General features: G+C 40.3%; 2 protein-coding genes across 2 annotated transcripts; one reads left to right on the top strand and one right to left on the bottom strand.

The window, feature by feature from the left end:
• Positions 1 to 2,860: 2,860 nt before the first annotated feature.
• On the bottom strand, positions 2,861 to 4,300 carry ccdc86 (coiled-coil domain containing 86). The gene is made up of 4 exons (XM_080881405.1): positions 3,664 to 4,300; positions 3,346 to 3,475; positions 3,171 to 3,245; positions 2,861 to 3,038 (listed from the first exon to the last, which is right to left on the bottom strand). The coding sequence occupies exons 1-4, from the start codon at positions 4,191 to 4,193 to the stop codon at positions 2,889 to 2,891; spliced, it is 885 nt and encodes a 294-aa protein (XP_080737531.1). The 5' UTR covers positions 4,194 to 4,300; the 3' UTR covers positions 2,861 to 2,888.
• A 3,182-nt stretch (positions 4,301 to 7,482) lies between these two features.
• Positions 7,483 to 22,483, top strand: glb1 (galactosidase, beta 1). Its single transcript, XM_080880298.1, has 16 exons — positions 7,483 to 7,698; positions 11,050 to 11,219; positions 11,561 to 11,711; positions 13,596 to 13,656; positions 13,742 to 13,836; positions 13,928 to 14,108; positions 14,270 to 14,328; positions 14,409 to 14,530; positions 15,386 to 15,426; positions 15,528 to 15,640; positions 15,819 to 15,893; positions 17,923 to 18,012; positions 18,097 to 18,210; positions 21,074 to 21,205; positions 21,511 to 21,750; positions 22,113 to 22,483. The coding sequence occupies exons 1-16, from the start codon at positions 7,642 to 7,644 to the stop codon at positions 22,341 to 22,343; spliced, it is 1,932 nt and encodes a 643-aa protein (XP_080736424.1). The 5' UTR covers positions 7,483 to 7,641; the 3' UTR covers positions 22,344 to 22,483.
• Positions 22,484 to 24,337: the final 1,854 nt, after the last annotated feature.

The raw sequence follows: 24,337 nt of genomic DNA, 5'->3' as shown, positions 1-24,337 counted from the left end.
TTTGAGGACATTGTTATCCTAATGCTAGTGTAATGCTACTTTACTTCAACACCAATCACTTTTATGTCAGCATTCCTATTTCAGCCTCTCCCTTTTATCTGACTGTGAACTCATGTCTTGTGTGCACATTTTAGTGAGCGTTTGAATTTGTGTCATACGACATACAAACTAGCACCCACAAACTTAAAATCTATAAATATTAGTTAGCACTTTATAATGATGTCACGCTATTAAGCACTAGTAATATATTAGTAAAGTGCTAGTAAGAGCTTCATTCATCATTTATGATGACATTTATAAATACAGATACATCATTATGATTATATATTTATAAATGACACACTAAGGAGGAGTAATGCTCTGTAAAAGATGAACTAAGCACTTGCTAATACCTTATTTAATACTTAATAGTGTGACATTATTATAAAGTGCTAGCAAATATTTTATATTGTTTTTAAGAAGAGAAACCATCAGAATATCTGTGAAAACTCCAATAGACGACTCATTTGATCTGACCCATGATGGGAAACTGGTCCAGTGTCTAAAAATGCTTTTTCGTAAAAGGCAGTTTATCAGTATAATATCAGTATTTTATTTAACAAGGGGCTGTCCTGACATAGATTATGATGTATTACTTGATAGATAGATGTTTGTTTGTCTTTTTTAATTATCAACCCTAAAACTGACAAGTTAGCATAGATACATCAGCCCACTCATGTGAAATCGAGGACTAGGCCTGGTCCTCTCAGCCACCTCAGACCAAAATCAATTAAATGCTGAACATCCAGTGTTGCTTTGGCAACAGTTTGAAATGGTTTGCAATTACTCTCTGTTGAATTTTAAAGCGATAAGATGGCCCACTTTACCTCATGTCCCGGTTTTGTTGGGATCACACTATTGATCGGTCTTCCACTGTCTATCCTGTTTTTAAAATCTGCTTCAAAAGACTCCATGATCTGATTTATTTTCTTCTTGAATTCAGATAATCGAAGGTAGACTTCCTTACTTTATGTCAATTACATAAAAATCGATTTTCAGAATTATTTCAGGAAATAATAAGATTTTTTATTACAGTGTTATAACTCCATCTGAGTCAAAGTGATCAAAAAGGTCATTTCAACATATATTTAAAGTAAGGAAGAGAAAAGAACAACAAACTTTCGGTTTGATCACTTTTATTAAAACGTGACCACTTTGCATCACCTAGATCTTAAAACCTGTCAACAGAAGTGCTTCATGTCATGATTACACTGTTTGATATTTAAGGATACACTGTGTGCGATGCCTCTCTGTGAATAACAAAGATCAGATGAAGGCAACACAAGAAGAAGCTAAACAGGAAGGAGGCGCTTAAAGAGTGAGACAGTGAAGTAGCACACAGCCAGACTGCTCATGAACATGATCCCAGTGGGAGAGGCCACCGCGGCGTTGCTTGAAGTGCTGTTAGATGTTGTTGCAGTGTTGTTCGCAGTAGCGGTGCTGATTGTGCTTGTCATGTTTGTTGCAGTCGTGGCAGTGGCAAAGGTGGGAGCGGTTGAATTTACAGTGGAATTTGTCTGGGCATTTGCTGATGCTGCTGATTGATGAGTAAAACATCCGTATGAGACAGAAAGAGAATAAATGAGAAACTGTGTTTTACTCGCCGATGATCAGGATCTGTATCAGAATGGTCAGAAGCATTTTTGATCTCTGTAATGCCTGAAAACCAAAAGGAAAATTGTAATATTTTGACTTTAAACATTACTGTCTAACAAGCAAACGGTCTAAAAGAGAAAGCTGAACAACCTATTAAAAGTGTGTTACTTACAACACTCCTGTATTTTAATTTCTCTCAGCTCAGTTGCGAACTTGTCTCAGTGCCGAGTCTTCTTGCACCTCAGATGAGCAACTTCGCCTCAAGCTGTGAGTTCTTCCCGTCTTTTATACTGTGAATGGCAGACATGAGGAATGACATGAAAGAGACACCTTTGAAGGATGGCCATTCCTTTCACAGCAGTCACCTAAGTTTAACAAACTGCTTTGTTCATGCGTGCATCTCCAGGATTGTGAGATTATTGACAGATTACAAAGGAATCGGGTTGGTCGCAGGTGAAGAGAAGCAGGGCGTGTGTTCAACATGCTAAAGCCATGTCTTGTGTATGCATACTTACTGGTGACGTTAACGTGTCACGACCAAGGTTAGAAGAAAAGTCCCACAGACTCATCCAGTGGACATCATCTCTTACAGCAGGATGATTCTGCTTTATTCATATAATCATTTTTTAACTGCACTTAAACAACTTCTATTTTTCTTAGGCTGTCTGGAGAAAAACATGTTAGATCTTCTTCCTCCAGAACAAAAACTCCAGACACAAAGAAAAATCTTTTGATTGAATTGGACTCTTTTAAAAAAAAATAAAAAAAACTACAGTGCACCTATCTTCAGATGGCTGCGTCCCACAGGACATGACAGTGATATGGACCAAAATCTCTGACGAAATGTTTCAAGCAGCTTGTTGAATCTACGCCATGAATTAAAACAGCTCTGAAGGCAAAAAGGGGGTCAAACTCAGTACTAGCAAGACTTTAAATCTTAAGAACGCGATGCTTTTATAGTTCAAAAATGTACTTTTGGAGGACAATCTGCTCATAAATGATCTCAGACTCCCATTTCTGAAGTTCTGAATAAACCATCAGTTCACAGCCCATTAATCATCAAACACAGTTTCACAAATATAAAACCAGCATTATTATAGTTGCACTGAAATGAGTTTGTAGTGATATAAAAATACTGTCAGCCACCAGTGCTCCCCCTCAGCCTCAGTGAAGTTTTAATAAATAAATGAGTGGAAGACAAGAATGAGTCAAAATCCAGAACAGATAAATTTTATCACATTTATTTCTGGACTTTAAGTTAAATCTTGGTCAGAGTTCTTCTGTTTCTTTGTGGGTTTGCCGCTCTGCTTCTGTGACTTCTGCAGCAGAGCCAGCGTGTCTCGCTTCTCAATCTTTCTGAGATGTTTCTTCTTCATCCTCTTGATCTTTGACGTATTCCGGATCTGAGAAACAAATGAGACATAAAAGTCAAATATGAGCTGATTGGAATATTACAATAAACCGAGAAAGCATTGACACACGAGGGACTGAAGAATATGCCAGTATTTCTTTTAGCTGGAGACAAGTCGACATACCACTTGAACAATCTCAGCTTTGCGTTCGTTCTCTTCTCGACGTTTTAAGTTTTCTTCTCTTCTTTTCCTCTTTTCCTATTAAAACAGGCAAAAACACAAAAACAAGTGAGGTGCAAAGCGTTGACAACACAATGGTCAAGCAGACCTGCATCACTCACACAGCCTGCCTCCTTACCTCCTTCTGCCGAGCTTTCTCATCCTTAAGCTGCAAAGAATACTGCTTCACCAGTGCCTTCTCCCGCTTGGCCTCCATCTTCTTTTCCCAAGAGGAGCACAATTGTTTGTCTCTCACTAAAGCTGAAAACCTTAGAAGACAAAAAAGGTTCACACTAAAGTTTTACCAACAAACTTTAGGGCGATCTGTACAAGACATCTCATTATAAACGAAACCTTATTACCAAGAACTCTCATCACCATCCTCATTAACTGCCATGTACGTACTTTTCATTCACATACAGTACTTTATAATAATAATAATAATAATCGTCCTCACCTCGCCTTGCTCCGGTCCTTCCACACTCTTCCAGATTTCGGTTTTCCCAGAGGAATGGCCGGGCGGGGCTTCTCACTGGGAGCTAGGTGAGGCTTCTTCGGGACCGGCTCTGCTGGAACAGGTCTGGACAGAGGAGCGTCTCCGCTGCCGTTAACTGTGGATTTGTTTTCTGTATCCGCCGCTGGAGTCACTGTCTGTGGCTCAGCTGGTTCCGGTGTCGGCTGCTCTGCCCCGGGACAGGGCTCTGGTTCCGCTGGCATGCTGGACCTGTCCTCGGCCGGACTCACAGGTTTCTCCTCTGTATTTGTTTCCTCCACCTCTACCGGTAGCTCCTGGAGGACTGACCTCCTGCTCCTCCGGCTGGGAGTCCTCACCGGGGCTTCAGAGCCGAGCACCGGTGCTGGAGTCCGGAACGTGCGGCCGCTGCGGGTCCGTCTGCCCTCCGCCGGTGGTTCCTGGACCTGCTCCGCTCCCGGTTCCGCCTCATCGGCGGCTTTCTCTTCTGACACGGGTTTTCCTCTTTTTGGCATATTTTTAAATAAAGTAACAGCTCATTACTAAACCGTACTTCTGTTTCCACGTGTGAGCTCTCCCAGCGTTGTGTACGTCGCGTTATTTCCGGTGTCGACGATAAACAACATGGCTTCACATTACCGCCACCTCCAGTTCTGGAGGGCAAACTACAAATTTGAACTTCCTCTAAGGAGCGCCATTGTTTGGCTTTAGCTTTTATCATGAAAACTGTGGTGTTTGCTCTTTGTAATAATGCTCATATAAATGTGACACCATCAATGTGTAGCTTAGTTAGCTCCATCAGTGAGTCAGTCTCAGAGATACCTCTAGAGTTAGATAGTGAGTGAATTTAGCTTGTCACAGTTCACATATACACTAATTAAACACACTTGGATTTTGGGTGTCTTCTTTCTTTACAGCCACAATCAAATTTGAGAAGTCAGTGTCTTTGGTTGCATGTCTTATTAAGGCGAGGTTGCTGGAAGTGAACCACAGAACACAGAGAGAAAGATCCTGAAATGACGCTAAAATACAAACAAGAGGAAAGTGGTCAAAGTATTTGATGAAGGCTGAAGAACCTCATAGGCCGACTTCATATGTAAACTTTAATTTGTTTCATATTTTACTAAATTTAAAACAGGGGGATTTCAAATCAAATGTCATGTAAACCTCAGTAATGTAAGTAGCTGCTGTGAGGCCTTTTTGAGCTTTTTGGGTTGAGGCCAAAAAGACCAGTAGAGGTCCTTAAAGATTTGAACCCTCAGAATCAGTTTGCGCTTCACTGATCTCAACCTGATCCCGATTTACAAACTTATTACTGATTTAATTTTCAGAAATGCAACTGAATAAGTTAAATAAGCTAACAATTTTACACTTTTTTTTCCTTAAGGGCAGCAAATTTAGTTTAAAAAGAAGGAATAGGGCTTTGTTTGGATTCATCACATCACACCCATGCAAGCAGTAAAGCTTGCAACCCCCTTTTTTGATTTGTTGTATTTTTATATTTCATAGTGCAGTTATGACAGGTATAAATACCAGAAGTTATTAGAAGCAGATATTAAAACTGAGACCTCAGTCATGCCATTTAACCTTAGCCGAGCCTTAACTGTGGGAGATGTGAAAACATTTTTTCTTAACTAAAAATCCTCTTCCTTCATTGATGTGATTACATTTAGTCACCCTTCAGACCCTGATGGAAGAGTCTGACTTTAATGCCAGAGTGACTTCATCACTATCCTGGCAAAGTGTGTTAGTGTTTAGGTGTTACCCAAGATCCACAGTGACGGGAGACAGCTGAACCATTTAACAGGTTTCAGTGAACAGTTTCAGGAATGTGCAACAGCACACAATGTTCACAAGCAGTTTTCCAAGGACCAGGACTTCCCTCAGGTAAGTGTTACCAAAACATGGATTCAGACAAGTATTTCCATAGGAACTGGGAGGGTAAGGCTTGCAGTTAACCTTCCAGAACAGAGGAGTCTCCGATGAGACTGAGGAATTGGGACAGGAAAGTGCTGTCAGTAAGTGGATATGCGAAACAGGTTTGCCTGCTTGAGTCTTCCCTCGACCACACCGACTCCTGGAAAAGAACATGCATGCAACTTATAGAGCTAGACAACAGAACTGCACCTGGAGGACAGGAAACTATGACATGATTTGACCTTTCACCTTTTTAGACCTTCCCAAAGCTTCCTTTCTGTCTAATCCAACCATAAAGGGCATGTTAATCGATTATTAACCAGGTACTGACAGGAACACTGAGACAGGTTTGCTTGTTGTAATTTAATTTGCTGTTGTAATTGTAATTTAATTTAATAATTGTATTTGATCCAAGTCTCTGGTACACTAACTGTCAGTATTTTTCAGCATAAGGATGCATCACCTGAAAAAAGCATATTAGAAGTTGCCACTCCAAGCCCCGGGCATCAATAAAGTCAATCCACGTCAAAGCGTACCAAAGCCTTCTTAAATAGCACAGCTCTGCCCCCTCTCACTTCTATCTGCTGTAAATTTGAAAGCTTTTTATTTTTTATTTTTTTTTTGCAAGGTCCCAGAAGATAGACTGTTGCACATGTTACTGCTCACAGCAGAAAACAGGCCAAGTGTTTTCAAGTGTTCATGGGTGTTGTTTTGTAGGGGAATCTTGCCCATCACAGGGGAACCTGAACTTGTTTTCCCTCCACACACATGGCCATCCCACCGCTCATAGGCTCATCAGCCTTCTGTATAATTATATTGCTTATAAAGAATTCAATATTTTGTTTTAACTGCGATAAGATCGAAGCTTTAAGTAGAATTAGACTGTGCCTGACCAATTGGTGTAAAAACTTTAGGGCCAAGAACTCGTGACTGTACTGCCTGACTTTGTTCTAAAGTTTTTCAGGGTGGGATCTCACCTGTCAGAGGTGAACCTCCACTGTTTTTATTTTTTAACAAAATTCTCAAAAACTTGCACAAAGTCTTTATCTCCACATTCTTATCTCTAGTTAAACCACATCCAAACAGTTTTCTCACACAGTGTCCCTGCTCACACCGAGGACAAGGCCAAGTATCTGTAGGCCACCCCACAGTGTCCCTCATAGGTTCATCTGCTTGGGTTTTACTTAGTAGAGAAAAATGCAGGTAACTAAAAGACACACACACACACACACACACACACACACACACACACACACACACACACACACACACACACACACACACACACACACACACACACACACACACACACACACACACACACAGTCCAAATGAAACAGCTTACTTGACACACCTTTTAAAGTAAAATGTTACATTGTGAATATTTAAAAAAAAAAAAAAAAAAACGTCTTCAGTGCCTTAAATAAAAGGCCCAACACTGCCACCTGCTGGCTTAAAAGCGTCCATACGCCACCATACGGCACAATAATAATAATATTTTAAAAAATAATAATAAAAATAAATAAATAAAACTAGGACGTCCTCTTTTCCTCCTGCCTGGCAGCTCCTTATTCAACATCCTTCATCCAGTATATTCATTGTCCCTCCTCCGCACAGGTCCAGACCATCTGTTCCTCACCTCTCTCATGATTTCCAGACATAAAAATATTGCGGATTTAATACATTGTCGTTCTCTTACCCATATTTCCTTCTGCTGTATATTGTATTTTTACTCTATACTGTCAGATTGTACATTTAAAAAAAAGGCTTCTATCCCATAGTTCAAAACAGTGACTGTCATTATTTCAAACCCTTTGAATAAAAAGCTCAACACTGCCCTCTGCTGATGTAAAAGCGTCCACACTCCACCAGCATATCACATGATTTCACTTCCGCGAGCCCAAATGAAACGACTCACGCGCAGTAGATCCAGGGACGTAAGGTCTGTCGCCGACCGTGTTCAGATAAATTCTGCATGTTTTGGTAACTTTGGATGCGCTCCGAGCCTGAAACAGAGCAGCAGGACTCCTGAGAAGACTCGTAATCATGTTGGTGCTCAAAACTGGCAGCGTGCTGCTTCTGCTGATGCTCTTTGGACGATCAGTGAGTAGACTACGCTTTTAAAGATAAAGTTTTAAACTTGTCTGGTGCATACTCTGCAGCCTCATTACACGAACATGAAATTGGGTGCTGTGATGTGAGATCATAAAGGTTTTTAACATCAGTAGTGTCAGGCTCATGTATCGGTTGTTGTTTGTCAGAGTTTTAGACTATAAAGATGAATGGTCGATAGGTTACACTGGAATGTCTAGCAGAGCTGAAACATTTAAAACCATGTTGGGATAACTACAGGATCTTAATGAGACATCTTTTACTGAGACATCCTGAGATCACCTGAGATGTCAGCCCTGTGCCATAAAAACACGAACTTGCTAAATTATGACCACTGCAATATACAGTGCTAAGAAACAGCGCTTCCTGGTTTGCTTATATTTTGGCATATTTGTCACACGTACATGTTTCAGATCATTAAACACATTTGTAATGTTAGACAAAGATAAGCTGAGTAAATACAAAATGTAGTTTTTAACTGATCATTTCATTTTTTAACAAACAAACAAAAGTTATCCACATGTACCTGGCACTATGTGAAAAAGTTAATGTCCTTCGTTCTCAAATTATGAATATACACAGACTCATTAGCCACACTTAAGCCTGATTACTGCCAGGCCTGCTGATTCAAGAAATCACTTAAACAGAACCAGTCTGACAATCTCCAAAAGTAACACATCATGGGACAATCTAAAGAAACACATAAACTCCAGTGAAGCACTGTGAGAGCCTTTATTCACAAAAGGAGAAAACGTGGAACAGTGGTGAACTTTCCCAGGAGTGTACGGCCTCGCATCAGCAGCTCATGAAGGGGGTCGCAGAAGAACCCAGAACAAGATCAAATGAACTGCAGGTCTCACTTTCCTCAGTGAAGTTCATGATTCAAGAATAAGAAATAAAATGGCCTGTATTTGTATGGCGCTTTAATAGTCCCTAAGGACCCCAAAGTGCTTTACACATCCAATCATCCACACATTCACGCACTGGTGATGGCAAGCTACACAGCCACCCTGGGGTGCACTGACAGAGGCGAGGCTGCCGAACACTGGCGCCACTGAGCACCACCAGTAAGCAACGGGTGAAGTGTCTTGCCCAAGGACACAACGACCAAGACTGTCCAAGCCGGGGCTCGAACTGACAACCTTCCGATTACAAGGCGAACTCCCAACTCTTGAGCCACGATCGCCCCATAAATAAGAAAGAGACTGGGCAAAAATGGCATCCATGGGAGAGTTCAAGGAGAAAACCACCAACACATAGAACACAAAGGCACACATTTGAAAAACCATGTTGATGATCCCCGAGACTTTGGGGGAAATATTCTGTGGATTGATGACACAAAATCTGAACTTTTTGGAAGGTCTGCATAAAAAGAACATAATACCAGCAGTCAAACATGGTGGTGTTATTGTTATGTTCTGGGGCTGATTTGCTGCTTCAGACCCTGAACAACTTGCTGTAATTGACAGAAACATGAATTCTGCTCTCAACCAGCAAATTCTGAAGGAGAATATCTGAAGCTCGAGCTCACCGGAGTTACATAGCAGAACAGTGATCTGAAACACACCAGTAATTCTGAATGGCTCAACAAAAAGAAATGAAGGTTTCTTTTGTTGAGCTAAGTCAAAGTTTGGACTTCAGTCCGACTGAGAGTCTTTGGCACAACCCTAAACAGGCTGTTCATGCTCGAAAATCCTCCAATGTGTGTGATTTAAAACAATTTTGTAAAGGAGAGCGGGCCGAATTCCTCCACAGTGATGTTGCCAGGTATCGCAAATGCTTGATTATAGCTGTTAGTGCTAAGATTGGCCCAACCAGTTATGTTTAGGGAGCAATAGCTTTTTTCACACAGCGCCAGGTAGGTTTAGATTAGTGATGGGACGTTCTGTATCGAGGCTTCGGAGCGTGTGTCGAGTAATGGAGGGGGCGTTTCCGCGAAGCGCGTATCGAGGCTTGCTTCATTTATGGGAGGAGCTGAAAATGATGACGTCCGAAGCCTCGCTGCCCGGCTGTACCACGTGACTGGTTCATGAAGTGGTTCGAACTTTGCCGCGAGATATGACAGCGATATAAACCCCTCAGACTTCATTCAAAAATGTGGGTGTTTGATGGAGAGTTGCGGTTAGTGAGAGTTTGGAGACAGTTTGGAGGTTTATGAGAGTGAGGAGAGAAAGTCAGGAGAGAATGGAGCCAGCTAAGGAGAGGAGGATGTCCTCCCCTGTGTGGGAACATTTTGATCTTATTCCTCCCAACAAGGTATTTCTACAGAAGATGTATTTTCATGATACTGATGGTGCAATACAATTTATGTTGAGCTGTCTTGACTTTTGTACAAGGTGAAGTGTTTGCTATGTGCCAGGGAGCTGGGATATAACAACAACATCCATGCTTAGGCACTACAGAGCTTTGCATGAGAATAAGGGGGACACCGATCGTGGAGCAAGACCAGGTGAGCCATCAAATGCAATGATAATATAGGATGCAGTAATGTTACTAAATGATATAACAATATTATACAACTGTTATAAGTTACGTGTGTGCTATTTATATTTGTGCTTTATCTTTATTGTCTTTCCTCAGGAGAACAATCTCAAATAGATGAAGACCTGGTTAGCATGGTGATTGAGGACTCCCAGCCATTTAGCATTGTGGAGGACAAAGGATTTAAAAGATTTGTTAAATCATTCAATCCTAGCTATGTTCTCCCCACTAAAAAGGTCATAAAAGCAGTGAAAATTTAGTTTTTACAGAATAAAATGTGAACAGGCAGGACTGAGGCTCAAAGCCTCAGTGTGTAGCTGTCCATACCTCAACGTTACAAAAGCACAACCACTGTCCACACCCCAACCACACCTCACCTCACAGTAAATGATCATTTCCATTTCAAGCATTTCCAAATAATCATTTCCCATACTGCCACTATAAATATACACAGTATACTGCCATCACTACAATATACATGTTTTACACACTCCTTTTGTTGTTGACATTTACAGGCTGTGTGCAAAATGCCACACTCTTCAAATTCATGCCAGCTATTATTTTTACGTCCAGTAGGTGTCCTGCTAGAGCAAATGAAGCTTCATGAAGCTTCGCGTTGGGGTGAACCAATTGGATGAAAAGCTTCAGTGCTTCATGGGGCTTCATCTGCCCATCACTAGTTTAGATGACTTTTTTCCCTTAAGAAATTAAATGATCATTTAAAATGAATATTTTGTATGTGGCTGGGTTATCCATGTCTAATTGTAAAATGATATGAAACATCTAAGTGTGACAAATATGAAAAAAAAAAGGGGAAAAAAGATTCAGATGTGAATCTGTTGTGTTGTGATCTGTCTGCAGCTTGGGGAATCTCCTTCATTCACTGTGGACTACCAGCATGACTGCTTCCGTAAAGATGGGGAGAAGTTTCAATACATATCAGGAAGTATCCATTATAACAGGATACCCAGAGTCTACTGGAAAGATCGGCTGCTCAAGATGTACATGGCAGGCCTGAACGCCATCCAGACGTAGGCTTACTTCCTCTCACTCTCTGTAATCTTCACATATCTGTGGAACTGATGTGGAAACTGAAGCGAATGAACTCAGCTTATAAGTTAATAACTGTGGCAGTTTTGCTCTGTTGATGCAAACAAACACATAATCTTAGCACTATGATGCTCTATAAACTAAACTGTAAATAGATTACATGTTAGTGAATCCAAATTAATTTATGGCGCAATCATGACAAAATAGTTATAGAACTAAGGATGTATGATTTGATTTAAAGCTTCATGTTAATGAAAGCACAAACACATCTGACAGGTTTCCTGTTTGTTTGGATGACACTGACGTTTCAGTCACTTTGCAGGTACATTCCCTGGAACTACCATGAAGCGCTTCCAGGCTTGTACAACTTCAGTGGAGACAGAGATTTGGAGCATTTCCTTAAGCTGGCGCAGGACATCGGTTTGCTGGTCATCCTCCGGCCAGGACCGTACATATGTGCAGAGTGGGACATGGTGAGTGAAAGTGTTTGTTGACTGTGTTTTTATAATAAACTATTACAGGACACTTAAAACATGCACTTGCCTTTTATTAATAATGTGGAGAGTCTAATCCCTCCATCAGCCTTAACCGCTTCTTACCTGGTCATCTACACAGTCGTTTCCAAAAAAGCTGGGACGCCGTGTATCCGGTCGTTAAGTGATGACGTGACGAATCCTACTTCCGGGCCTAAAGTAGTCTGCGTTTAATATGCCTTTTGTGTTGTTAACATGTTTAATGTTATGTATTTTCTTCTATTTAATCTCAAAAAACAGTCAGTGATCACTGTTGACCTCCCTCGGCTTTTATTACCACTAATCATTTATTTAAGCTCAGTTTTTAAAACCTTAGGATGTAACTACAGCCCAGCCCATGCAGCAGTATATGAATGACTAACCTCGTATTGTGGATGGATTATCTCAGTTGTTCTCCTGGCTGAAGTTTGGTCCTTTTACAGCATCCTGCCATGCGATTACATTTGTTCCTGACCACCGTGAACACTCACGTTAACTTTTATCGAGTGGAAAAAAAGTTAGCTTGTTTATATTATGCTAACATAGCTGTGTCGCTAGCGGTCACGTAGCACATCATTATATACCAGCTAGCCCAACTTCAGTAACCCTACAAACGTCACTGCTGTTTAGTTTTCTGTCTTCATTTATGTTGGAAGTGATAACAGAGCTGTACGTTTTAATTTGTTTCCAAAACCCTGCAGTCAGGACATGCTATATTGTATTTAGATAGAAGCTAGCGAGCTAACTCCCTGCTAACTTCTAACTCCGTTAAATGTCATAAATTCCGTTTTCATGGATGCCTGGATGTTAAACTCAATTGTTACACCTGGTAGAGCAGAACGCTGATCATTTTATTAAAGATGAAAGACTTTAGACAGTTTTTCAACTCTCAGTAATGCCATAGTGATCGTTTGATATATGGACCTGCAGCGGAGTTTAGGTCCAGACACTGCTAGTGACGTCAGACTTAACAACCGGATAGTGCAGTGATTTGGTGATGTTTTTATTCACAGTTGAGCACAAAAAAGGTAATTTTGGATTTGAAGGTTATCAATATGCCTCAAAAAGGTTGTGGATGGGCCATGTTTACCACTCTGTAGCATCCCTTGTTCTTTTAACTACAGTCTCTAAACATGTGGGAACTGATGTGACCAACTTTAGGGAGAGGACTATTGTCCTGCTCTTGTTTCATATCAGATCTAGCTGCTCAACAGCCCTGGGGGTCTTCTTTGCAGTATTTTTGGTTTACTAAAGCTAAATGCTTTTAGATGGTGAGAAGTCTGGAAGGCAGTCAAGCCTATTCATCATCCAGGCTGCAAAGTCATGCTGTTATAACAGAAGCACTGTGCAGTTTAGTATCATCTTCATCTGAAATCTGCAGAAATTTATGAATCAGATAGCAGTGATTTTCTTTTTATTTAAATGTTTGGTCAGAAACTGTTGATGAATAATTGATGGACAAAAGGATAAGTAACAAATTTCAAGTGTTGAGTTGATCCTCTCGGGACCCGGAACACCGCTGTAAAATTTTATATTTCCCTCTGGATGAACCGAATTGCAAAGCTTCCCAACCTTTGGTGCAAAGCATCATAACATTCCCAGAAACCCATCACGCCTCATAATTAACCTCTACTGCAATACATACTCTGTGGTCCCCATAGTAATTGTCTTTTTTAGCAACGAATAGAAACTGAGTTTCTATGCTATGCCATGCCTCAAAGCTTTAAACATGCATTTAGCAAAAATTTCTTAATATTAGTATGAATTGCAAGTTATATTTCTGCTGTTTAAGTTTCACTGGACTTTATTTCACGTTATCTATTTTTGTGTATTTCTGCCAACCAGGGTGGTCTGCCTGCCTGGCTTCTCAAAAAGAAAGACATCGTACTGCGCTCTACAGATTCAGGTGAGAAACAAAAGCAAATGGTAATGTAACCAGTAGAAATTGTATATACAGCACAATTCGCAACAGAGTCATTTGTGTATTCCAGACTACATCGCAGCAGTGGATAAATGGATGGGGAAGTTGCTGCCTATGATAAAGCCGTATCTCTATCAGAATGGTGGTCCGATCATCACTGTTCAGGTGAGTCCAGTACTTTCCTGGTGTTTGGATTTGTACCTGCTTTAGCTGCTGTTGTTATGTTTTACATCATCATTACATACCTGTTTGATAGGTGGAGAATGAATACGGCAGTTACTTTGCCTGTGACTACAACTACATGCGTCACCTGTCCAAGCTGTTCCGCTCTTACCTGGGTGATGAGGTGGTGCTGTTCACTACAGATGGGGCTGGGCTGGGCTACCTCAAGTGTGGCTCAATACAAGACCTCTATGCCACTGTGGATTTTGGGCCGGGTAGGTATCTGTCAACGGTAAAATGCAGAGTGAGGTGAACACTCTAAGCTGAAAACTTCTTGTTTTTTTTCTGCACTGACTCCTTGTCACATTTCATTAGTCATTCACAGGGAAGTAGCAAAAACAAATGCATGATTATTATTGTCTCTTCCTTTTGCTAGGTGCTAATGTTACTGCTGCCTTTAAAGCACAGAGACAAGTTCAACCTCACGGGCCTTTGGTAAGGGTCGCCCTCACAATGTTCTCACAGCATGGTACGTTTTCTCTTTAGGTGCTCACGGTGCTGTTTTTAATTCACAGGTGAACTCTGAATTTTACACTGGATGGCTGGACCACTGGGGATCACATCACTCGGTTGTGTCGCCCACTCGAGTGGCTAAGGTCCTCAGCGAGATGCTGCTCATGGGAGCAAACGTCAACTTGTGAGTTTATGGATCTCAGAGACTGATTGTTAGAGACAGTGAAGGGCTGTATCATCTAAAGCTAGAAATGTATTGGTGAAGTGATGCCTCCAGGGATCAATCCACTGCTACAACTGCCACCTAATACAGTGATTGGCCAAACATGGTGCACAGGTAAATGATAGAAGGTTCTTATCTATCAGACATTATGGCAGCATCATGTTGCTTAGCAGCCACTTAGCAAGATGCTAAAATGATTTATGCACTGGTATTGTATCATTTTAATTTTACAACTGCCACACAAACATTAAATTAGCTGTTCCTAGCAACAACCTTGCAACAGGCTTAAGTGACAAAAATCTTTGGTACCGATCTACCACCCCATCCCATAATGCACTTTGCATTTCTCCTTCATTTACCTTTTTCATTCTCTTGTGTTTATACACCATTCTACATTTCCACAGTGTGTCAGGGTGGTGTGATCAAAAAGTTTCAGCCAAATGTTTCTTCTACAATAAAAAAAAAAAAGACATCTCCTTTGACAACACAGTTGTGAATAACGGTAACAAAGAGGCATATGAGCTTCTTAGGTGACATCTACAGGGAGCAGGTGAAAAGAAGCAGATCTGTAAAACATTATTACTCTGTGTAGTGTGTGATTAATAATGAGTCTGATCTTAAATCCACACTTGAACATTTCCATCTTGAGTTTGCAACTATGGCAAACAGTGATTGAAATGGGCTAAATTATTGTAAGAATATACACATTGCTATGTAAAATAATTGGATACTAGCTAATTGCTCTACATTTGCAAATACAGCAGGTGCATATTTTAGCTTATATACCGGTACTCACCTTCCTTCCTCCTCACACAGGTACATGTTCATAGGAGGAACCAACTTTGGATACTGGAATGGTGAGTCCACTTTGACAAACTGATCTGCTGAGATGATGATTGTTTCACATGACTTCTGACAAAACACTGCCTTTTGTCTGACTGTCACTTAATACCCTCAGGGGCCAATATGCCATACGCTGCACAGCCTACAAGCTATGACTACGATGCTCCGCTCACAGAAGCCGGAGACCTCACAGAGAAATATTTTGCCATCCGAGAGGTGATCAAAATGGTACGAACAAGCGTAAGCTTCTACTTTTACAGTGTCTAATATCTGTGAAGGTAATAAAACACTGTGGCAGCATTTCATTAGCATACGCTAACTGTAGTTACAATAAGTAATTCATTGTTTCTTTTGAGTATGGTTTTCTTGTATAAGCCATTTTGACAAACTTGCATTTTTCCAACAGTACAGTAAGGTACCAGAAGGGCCGATACCACCAACAACTCCAAAGTATGCGTATGGTGCCGTAACAATGAAGAAGGTGGGTGATACTCATCACCTTTAATAAAGTCATTAAAACAGTGTTATAGAGTTTTTACTAGGGCTGAACGATATATCGCATTTGCGATAATATCGCGACATGATCAAGTGCAATTTTCTAACCGCAAAGGCTGCGATTATACTGCGATTATATTATACAATTCATGGGCTGCATCCTCCTGAGGCCGCATTTGTAGACCGATTACGTCACAGCGACGCGCCGAAGGCTGTCCAAATTACTACCATATCCCAGAATTCATAGCGCGGCCCAGCCAAACTCCAGTTTCCAGCAATGGCGGCCGCTACTAAGTTTTAAAATTACTCATACTAATCTTTCTGGGTCACAAAATAAACTTTTAACATATTTTCAGGCGAGAAAGTAGTTGTGTAAACATCAAATATCTGCTCGGTTTATCAAGATATCCCATATTTGCAAAAGTGCTTCGACGTTTTCAGAGGCGTCTGCTACCCACCAGCTCGACAGCTAGCCGGGAGCTCGAGGGTTACTGATGCGGCCGAGAACGGCACAACTCCCGGCACATCATTTTCAGATCACCGCGGAGTGTCGCTGCTCGGGTTAAACGTAATATATAAGTCACTTAGACAACCTAAAAATGTTATTGTTGGGCTTTTTTCAGTGTTTTGTTTGTTCGTGAGTAAATCGGTTTGGCTGAGATTAAAGTTATTAGATTAGATAAAATAAAACTTTATTAATCCCCCGGGTGGGTTCCTCCTTGGTTTTCACACAGCTGACTAAACGTCAAACAGAAAACTTATTAAACAGAAGTATGAGACAGTCGAGAATTTACACCAGTGTCTGGTTATATTTTAGATAGCAAGAAGCAGACGGCCGAGTTTATTAAACTCCACCGAGACAGCGGTGACGCTAATCAGAACTAGCCTTCTGATTCAGAAGGCTAGACCGTCCAATTTCACGCCTTTAAATTTTAAAGGCGTGTTTGTGTGTGTGTTTATACAATTGCTATTATGTTTGCACTTTATGTGTAATGTTACTGACTGCAGAGATCAGTAAGATGTGTGTATTTTTTATTTATTAGTTTTATTTATTTAATATTATTTTTTAATTGAATGACTGTCTAGTAGTTCACAGATGTCGAAAAACTGAGTGTGGTAAAGCCACTGATTTTGTTTATGTATATTTCTGCAATCTGCACATTGTACTGACTTTCATTTTAATGTTTACACCAGGGTTCCTTGTCAGCACTTTATGCTCAGATGTTTGTAAGCTAAAAATAAACTATTGTGTATGTTCAAATATACTGTTGTGATTGAAGAAGTTAAATAAAAATGTCAGTCATCAATTCATGCATCACCTCATGTCATCATAACAGAGGTCTGTCTTCCAGGAAAGAACAGTTTAAAATTAATGTAATATAGTATTGGCCATACTATATGATGTATTGCTTGTCTTTGTTTAATAATACAGAAGACAAAGACCTTAAAAAATAATCGCATATCGCATCGCAATCGCAATATTGGGGCAAAAAATCGCAATTAGATTATTTTCCATAATCGTTCAGCCCTAGTTTTTACTGTTTTATTGGATTATGCTTCAAATGTTATGTTATACTTATGTTCACATATTTCACCAGACACAATGTACCAACTCTGCAGAAACAGGAAGCTCACCCTGTGACATTATTAGCACACACACTTTGTGACACACACACACACACACACACACAGCTTACACACAGACAGCATCAGGACCTGCGTAACAGGAAATGTGATTATATTTGCATATTGACGATGTAACCTATAAAAATAAACGAATGCTGCAGTTCGTGGTGTCGCTCTGTCTGAGATTCACCTGTGCAGCACGTTAACTATCTCGAGTGTCTCAGTGTTGTTTATTCACCTGACTGTTTGTTAACTGTAAATCTCTGACAAACAGCTACTTTTTTAGCACTTTAATAATGATTTTCACATTGCTTTATTAAAAAATGGATAATGAAGCTTATGGACTGATGAAAATTAAAGATTAAAGTTTGACCTTGTGCCACCTGCAGCTCCAGACCGTGTCGGATGCCCTAGACGTACTGTCTCTCTCTGGCCCTGTCAGAAGCATCCATCCTCAGACTTTCATCGACTTGAATCAGGTACCAGTAATTGTTCCGTTTTTCCCGTTTTATCAGCAATAATAACTTTGTACTGTCATTAACGAGTCTCTTATGCTCCTCTAGGCTTTTGGTTTTATGCTCTATAGGACCATCCTGCCCATGGACTGCACCACACCAACTCCACTGTCATCTCCACTGAATGGGGTCCATGACAGAGCATACGTGTCAGTGGACGGGGTGAGTATCAGATGTTAGGTGGAGGTTCTTCTTCATATGAAGCCAGACTTTATCACAGTTCGCTCAGTCAGTTCAAGTTTAGACTAGCTGTTGTTCTTAAATATTTCGGTGGAAGCCAAACGTATGCATCATTAAACTTACACAACTTTTGCTTTCATTAAGTTGTTGTCTTGTTTTTTTTGATTAGGCTCCTGTGTTCATGTTTAGTAAGTCACTTATTTATTCATTAACAAACTTCGATGTCTTTTGCATCAAAACCCATAATTTTTTTTGCAGTAACCGCTGTGGATAAAACAAGAAAAAAAATCATAATAAAATCATTAAAGATGCAGCTGGATATGTTACAAAAGATGAAAACAGAAATGAAACACTGAAAAGAACTGATCTGCAATAAGCACAAAGTACAACCGCATACAATGACACGACAAGGACGGCACACTTTACTGCCAAACAACAGCAGGATAAATAAAAAAGAGATATTCCACAATTAAGGTAGAACTAATAAAGTCATTTCGTCTTTATTAGTTCAGTTTATTAACTGAACTTTATATATATATATATATATATATATATATATATATATATATATATATATATATATATATATATATATATATATATATATATATAACACACACACACACAGTGGGGCAAAAAAGTATTTAGTCAGCCACCGATTGTGCAAGTTCCCCCACCTAAAATGATGACAGAGGTCAGTAATTTGCACCAGAGGTACACTTCAACTGTGAGAGACAGAATGTGGGAAAAAAAATCCATGAATTCACATGGTAGGATTTGTAAAGAATTTATTCGTAAATCAGGGTGGAAAATAAGTATTTGGTCAATAACACAAATACAACTCAATACTTTGTAACATAACCTTTGTTGGCAATAACAGAGGTCAAACGTTTACTATAGGTCTTTACCAGGTTTGCACACACAGTAGCTGGTATTTTGGCCCATTCCTCCATGCAGATCTTCTCGAGAGCAGTGATGTTTTGGGGCTGTCGCCGAGCAACACGGACTTTCAACTCCCGCCACAGATTTTCTATGGGGTTGAGGTCTGGAGACTGGCTAGGCCACTCCAGGACTTTCAAATGCTTCTTACGGAGCCACTCCTTTGTTGCCCGGGCGGTGTGTTTTGGATCATTGTCATGTTGGAAGACCCAGCCTCGTTTCATCTTCAAAGTTCTCACTGATGGAAGGAGGTTTTGGCTCAAAATCTCACGATACATGGCTCCATTCATTCTGTCCTTAACACGGATCAGTCGTCCTGTCCCCTTGGCAGAAAAACAGCCCTATAGCATGATGTTTCCACCCCCATGCTTCACAGTAGGTATGGTGTTCTTGGGATGCAACTCAGTGTTCTTCTTCCTCCAAACACGACGAGTTGAGTTTATACCAAAAAGTTCTACTTTGGTTTCATCTGACCACATGACATTCTCCCAATCCTCTGCTGTATCATCCAGCTACATTTCTGAAAGAATGCAAAAGCATTGACATATATTTTTCCTACAATAGCCCGACGGGCAGGGAAGAGATAGATTTTGGTAGCCCGACTGAAAAGATCGCTAGCTCCGGGACGTTGGGCTAGCGATATTGCAAGCCCTGTATCTGATTGAGGAATCACTCATCTTTGGAAAAGAGAGTTTATTACAGAGAAATGGCTCTTTCCAAAATAAAAGCTATACTATCCGCTTCTTCTGGGCTATATTCTCAGCAGCATATTAAACACATAAGGAGAATCATGTGCCAACAGCTGTCTAAATGACTCGGCTAAAGTTAGTAGCATGCTTGTTGTTTTTGTCTTTGCACTAGGATGATGTCGGCGTAAATGTCGAGTCATATTCGTTGTGTTCCCACTAGTGCTTTCAGGTTAATCTCGTTGAAATGACCTTAACGCCACAACACGGCAAATCTCCGTTAACGAGCTACCGCCGATCGCCCCGTGCATGGGGCTAGATGGCCAACATGTTAACGAGCTAACTGCGCTAACACACTAGCTCCCACCCATGTAATTGAGCATTGCATGGCAAACATACTGTTTTACTTTAGTCCATGACTCGCTTACCTTCAGGGTCATACGTCACATGAAAACCAAAATAATTCCAAACGCCAGATCTGAATGCCCTGCGCTCTTCCTTCTGACGATGCTGTCTGTGTTGAGCGCTCAGTGAATCTGCGTTCGACTACTCCGCCTAGGCTGCACTGTCGAGCCTAGGCGGAGTAGTCGAACGCAGATTCACTGAGCGCTCAACACAGACAGCATCGTCAGAAGGAAAGTTGATAAAATAAATCAAAAATTTTGTATTGTTCGATACATATGCGTACCGAACCGAAAGCACTGTATCGAACGGTTCAATATCGATACGAATATCGTTGCACCCCTAATATATATATTAGACCTTTAAATCATTCTCTCCTTTTTCACTGAGTAGGTTTTATTTTTTTATTTATTTTTTTTGCATCTGGATTCTTCTTCCTTCATCTCAAAAGAACTGAAATTAAAAGAAAAGAAAAAGGAGCTCTAGATGTTTAGTTTTCCCTCAAATTTCCTTTAAAATCTTTTTCAGATGTGATACTTGGTGTGGGGTTTTTTGTTATTATTATTTTGAAAATAATATTTTAAAAGTGCCATTTCCGTTACCTCCTCGTGGTTCTTAATCTTTCTTACATTTTCATTTAAGTCTAAAACTACAGGTAGTATAATAAGATAGATTAGTAAACAAAACAGGTTAAGCTTTTAAACTTGATATAATCTCCACTTTTTCCCCAAAAACTGCTTTGCACTGATCAAGAAAATGTGATTATTTCTGCTATAATCTGGATTTTTTTTACAGATTTTTTTTTATTTCTTCTCAAGCTGGCTGTAGGAATTCTTGAAAGGGATAAAGTCTTAAGCATCAATGTAACCGGGAAGGCTCGAAGTCAGGTGGACATACTGGTGGAGAACATGGGCCGAGTAAACTACGGAAAACAGATCAACGATTTCAAGGTTTGTTTCTGTGCTACAACATGTCGTGCTGATGTTTGTCCTTTGGACATTTTAGTGTTTGTGTAAGTATCCCAGGTCTATGGTCATGCGGAATTTGGTCACTTTTGTAAAAATTGTCCAGAGGTTCATGTAGGGTTTTTTTTGGTTCTTCAGAGTTTCATCAATCAGAGATCAGATAATAAAACATAATAATTGACACACAAACAAAACTATTTTCTGTTTATCTATTATTATTATTATTATTATTATTATTGTTAGCTGTTTAAAAAAACAGTCCCGTGAGATCTTCTCTTCTCTTATCACAGGGCTTGGTGTCTAATCTGACCCTGGGGGCGGACCTTCTCACCGACTGGACCATGTACAGTCTCAGTATTGATGAAGCAGTCATGAAGGGCCTCCTCGGAGAAAAAGAGCCTGCACTTTTTGATCCACCTCAGCCAGCTGATCTCTCCCCTCCAGCTTTCTACGGGGGAAGCTTCGTGATACCCGACGGCATCCCAGACCTCCCTCAGGACACCTACATCAAGCTGAGCAGTTGGAGAAAGGCATGTGACATGTTTTATAGCACGCACTGGTGCTAACTTGTCAAAAGACAGGTTTTGCTTTTCTCTGCTGAATGTTCTTATGCATTTAATATTTTTGGTTTTAGAGGGTCTGCTGGATAGAAGGTGACAGTTTGACCTCAAAGTACATGTGTTTATGTGACTGTATACAGACTGAATATTCATTTTTAGTTGCATCCTGGTAAATGAAATTATTGTGTACAATTTTTTAGGACCAGGTGGTGTATTAGACCTTTGACATCTAGATAGATACACAAGATATTTTTAATTTTTGTTAATTATTTAATTTTATTTTGATGAAAAATGGGCTAAGTAGCTTGTCTTTGTGATTTTGTGTTTTTCAGGGACAGATCTGGATAAACGGCTTTAATGTAGGACGTTACTGGCCGACTCGAGGGCCTCAGATGACACTTTTTGTCCCTGCTAACATCCTCAGTACAGCTGCACCAAACAATGTGACCGTCCTGGAGCTTGAAGGGGCTCTCTGCGGCTCTAAAGCGTGCACTGTGGAGTTCACCAACACCCCCATCCTCAATGCAACAGTCCAGTCTGACTACAAACAGCACAGTTGTTAAAGAGGATTTACTGTGACGATAAGAAAACTCTCCGCTGCACAAAAGGGATCTATTTGCACATTTAGACTCATTGATTTAGCACTTGTTGGGTCACCTCAACAATCTTTCTTTTTTTTTTTAAACTATGAAAAGTGGTTAAATTTGGGAAATAATATCAATGATGTGTATTTTTGTGCATTTTGCTGAATTATTTTAGCCTGTTTTTTATCAGCACATTAACTTCGGGTTTCTCTACCTCACTGATTCCACATGATTCCAAATTCACAGACTTTTTTTCCTCTTCAAAAAGGGAATGAAGTGAAAGCCACTGAAAGCTGTTTTTTTTTTTTTTTCTTTGTTGTTCAAAACTCAGATCAGGGAATTGCTGCTTTTATTCTTTTACATTACATTACATGCACTCTGAGTTTGATTTACCTTTATACACCTTTCAAATAAAAACCAAATAATTTGGAATTTCAGAAATCCCCTTTGTCTTGTCTTTGTATGAAAAGATACCAGTCCGCCTGGCTGCTGTGGTGGTACAGTGGTTGGAAGGGTTGGGATCTGCTGCCGAGGCTTGTCTGTGTCCAAAAACATGGCTGTAGGTTCTTCTGAAGTGGCCTTGGGTGAGGCTGCACTTAAGTGCACAAAAACATGTAGTCCTCTCTATAAAAGGTAAGCGTTGTTTGTGGTGGGAAATACTGGGTGTGATGTATCCATCACCATAAGGCGAACAAAGCCATTATGGCCACTTTATTAGATATACTTAGCTTGTTAATACAAATGTCTAATAATCCAATCACATGGCACCAACTCAAAGCATTTAGATATGTAGTCATGGTGAAAACAACCTGATAAAGTCCAAGTGACTGAACGTGGTCTGAATATTGCAGATAGTGCTGGTCTGCTGGGATTTTCCTGCACAAAACTGTGTAACCCAGTGAGCAGCGGTTCTCTGAGTGAAAGTGTTTTGAGGTCAGATGAGAATAGCCAGACTGTCTCCAGCTGATAGGAAGGCAACAATAAGTAGATTGGGTAGTATTTTACAATCTCTGGCTCTCTTCCACAGCATGACTTTGTCCTGTCTTCCTTCTCTGACCCCATCCAGTCGCGGTAGATGGCCGTCCCTCCCTGAGACTGGTTCTGCTGGAGGTTTCTTCCTGTTAAAAAGGGAGTTTTTCCTTCTCACTGTCGCCAAAGTGCTTAATCATAGGGGTCATATGATTGTTGGGATTTTGTCTGTATGTATTATTGTAGGGTCTAACTTACAATATAAATCATCTTGAGGTGGCTGTTGTTGTGATTCGGCGCTGTATAAAATTGAATTGAATTGAAAAACATTGCCTGCTCTAACAAATCTTGATTTCTGGTGCAACATTTGGATGCTAGGGTCAGAATTGGATATAAAACAATGGATTCATCCATCCTTGTGTCAGGATGCAGGACCTGCACGACTTGATGGATGAATGAATTCTGCTCTCTACCAAAAAATTCTGAAGAAGCATGACCGGCCATCAGTTTATGCCCTGACGTTCAAGAGCTCAGGTTATGCAGCAGTGCAATGATTGGAAACATACTAGCAAGTCCATCTCTGAATGGCTCATCAAAACAGGGTTTGGAGTGGCCAAGTCAATATCTGGACTTGAAATAAGCCGAGACACTTTGGAACGTCCTAAAAAGTCTGTTCATGATTTGAAATTGTCAAATGTGACTGAATTAAAACAATTTTGCAAAAAAGAGTGGGATAAAATTCATCCATAAAGATGTGAAGGCCTCATTGCCAAATGCTTGTGTGCAGCTCTTGCTGCCAGGGGTGTCACAACCAGTTATTAGCTTTAGGGAGCAATAACCTTTTTTACACAGTAGGCTGGATAACTTTGCTTTTCTTTTCTTTTATATGGAATCATTGTTTCAAAACAAAACCACCATTAAATGCAAAACCCCCAGACTGAGAAACGGCTTCATTCCAGAAGCTGTGAGACATCTCAATACATAATGGACAAGAAACTGCTACT

Source organism: Rhamphochromis sp. 'chilingali', assembly GCF_963969265.1.
Source record: "Rhamphochromis sp. 'chilingali' genome assembly, chromosome: 4".
Classification (NCBI taxonomy): Eukaryota; Metazoa; Chordata; class Actinopteri; order Cichliformes; family Cichlidae; genus Rhamphochromis; species Rhamphochromis sp. 'chilingali'.
This window is presented reverse-complemented; position numbering and strand designations above follow the sequence as displayed.

Bases quoted from the DNA above. Each gene is read 5' to 3' on its own strand.
- ccdc86 (XM_080881405.1), bottom strand. From the start codon at position 4,193: ATGCCAAAAAGAGGAAAACCCGTGTCAGAAGAGAAAGCCGCCGATGAG. The intron at 3,476-3,663 runs GTGAGGACGATT...TTGTCTTCTAAG, and splicing joins AAGGACCGGAGCAAGGCGAG to GTTTTCAGCTTTAGTGAGAG. The intron at 3,039-3,170 runs GTATGTCGACTT...TTTGTTTCTCAG, and splicing joins AAGCTGAGATTGTTCAAGTG to ATCCGGAATACGTCAAAGAT.
- glb1 (XM_080880298.1), top strand. From the start codon at position 7,642: ATGTTGGTGCTCAAAACTGGCAGCGTGCTGCTTCTGCTGATGCTCTTT. The intron at 14,531-15,385 runs GTGAGTTTATGG...CTCCTCACACAG, and splicing joins ATGGGAGCAAACGTCAACTT to GTACATGTTCATAGGAGGAA. The intron at 18,013-18,096 runs GTACCAGTAATT...ATGCTCCTCTAG, and splicing joins CTTTCATCGACTTGAATCAG to GCTTTTGGTTTTATGCTCTA.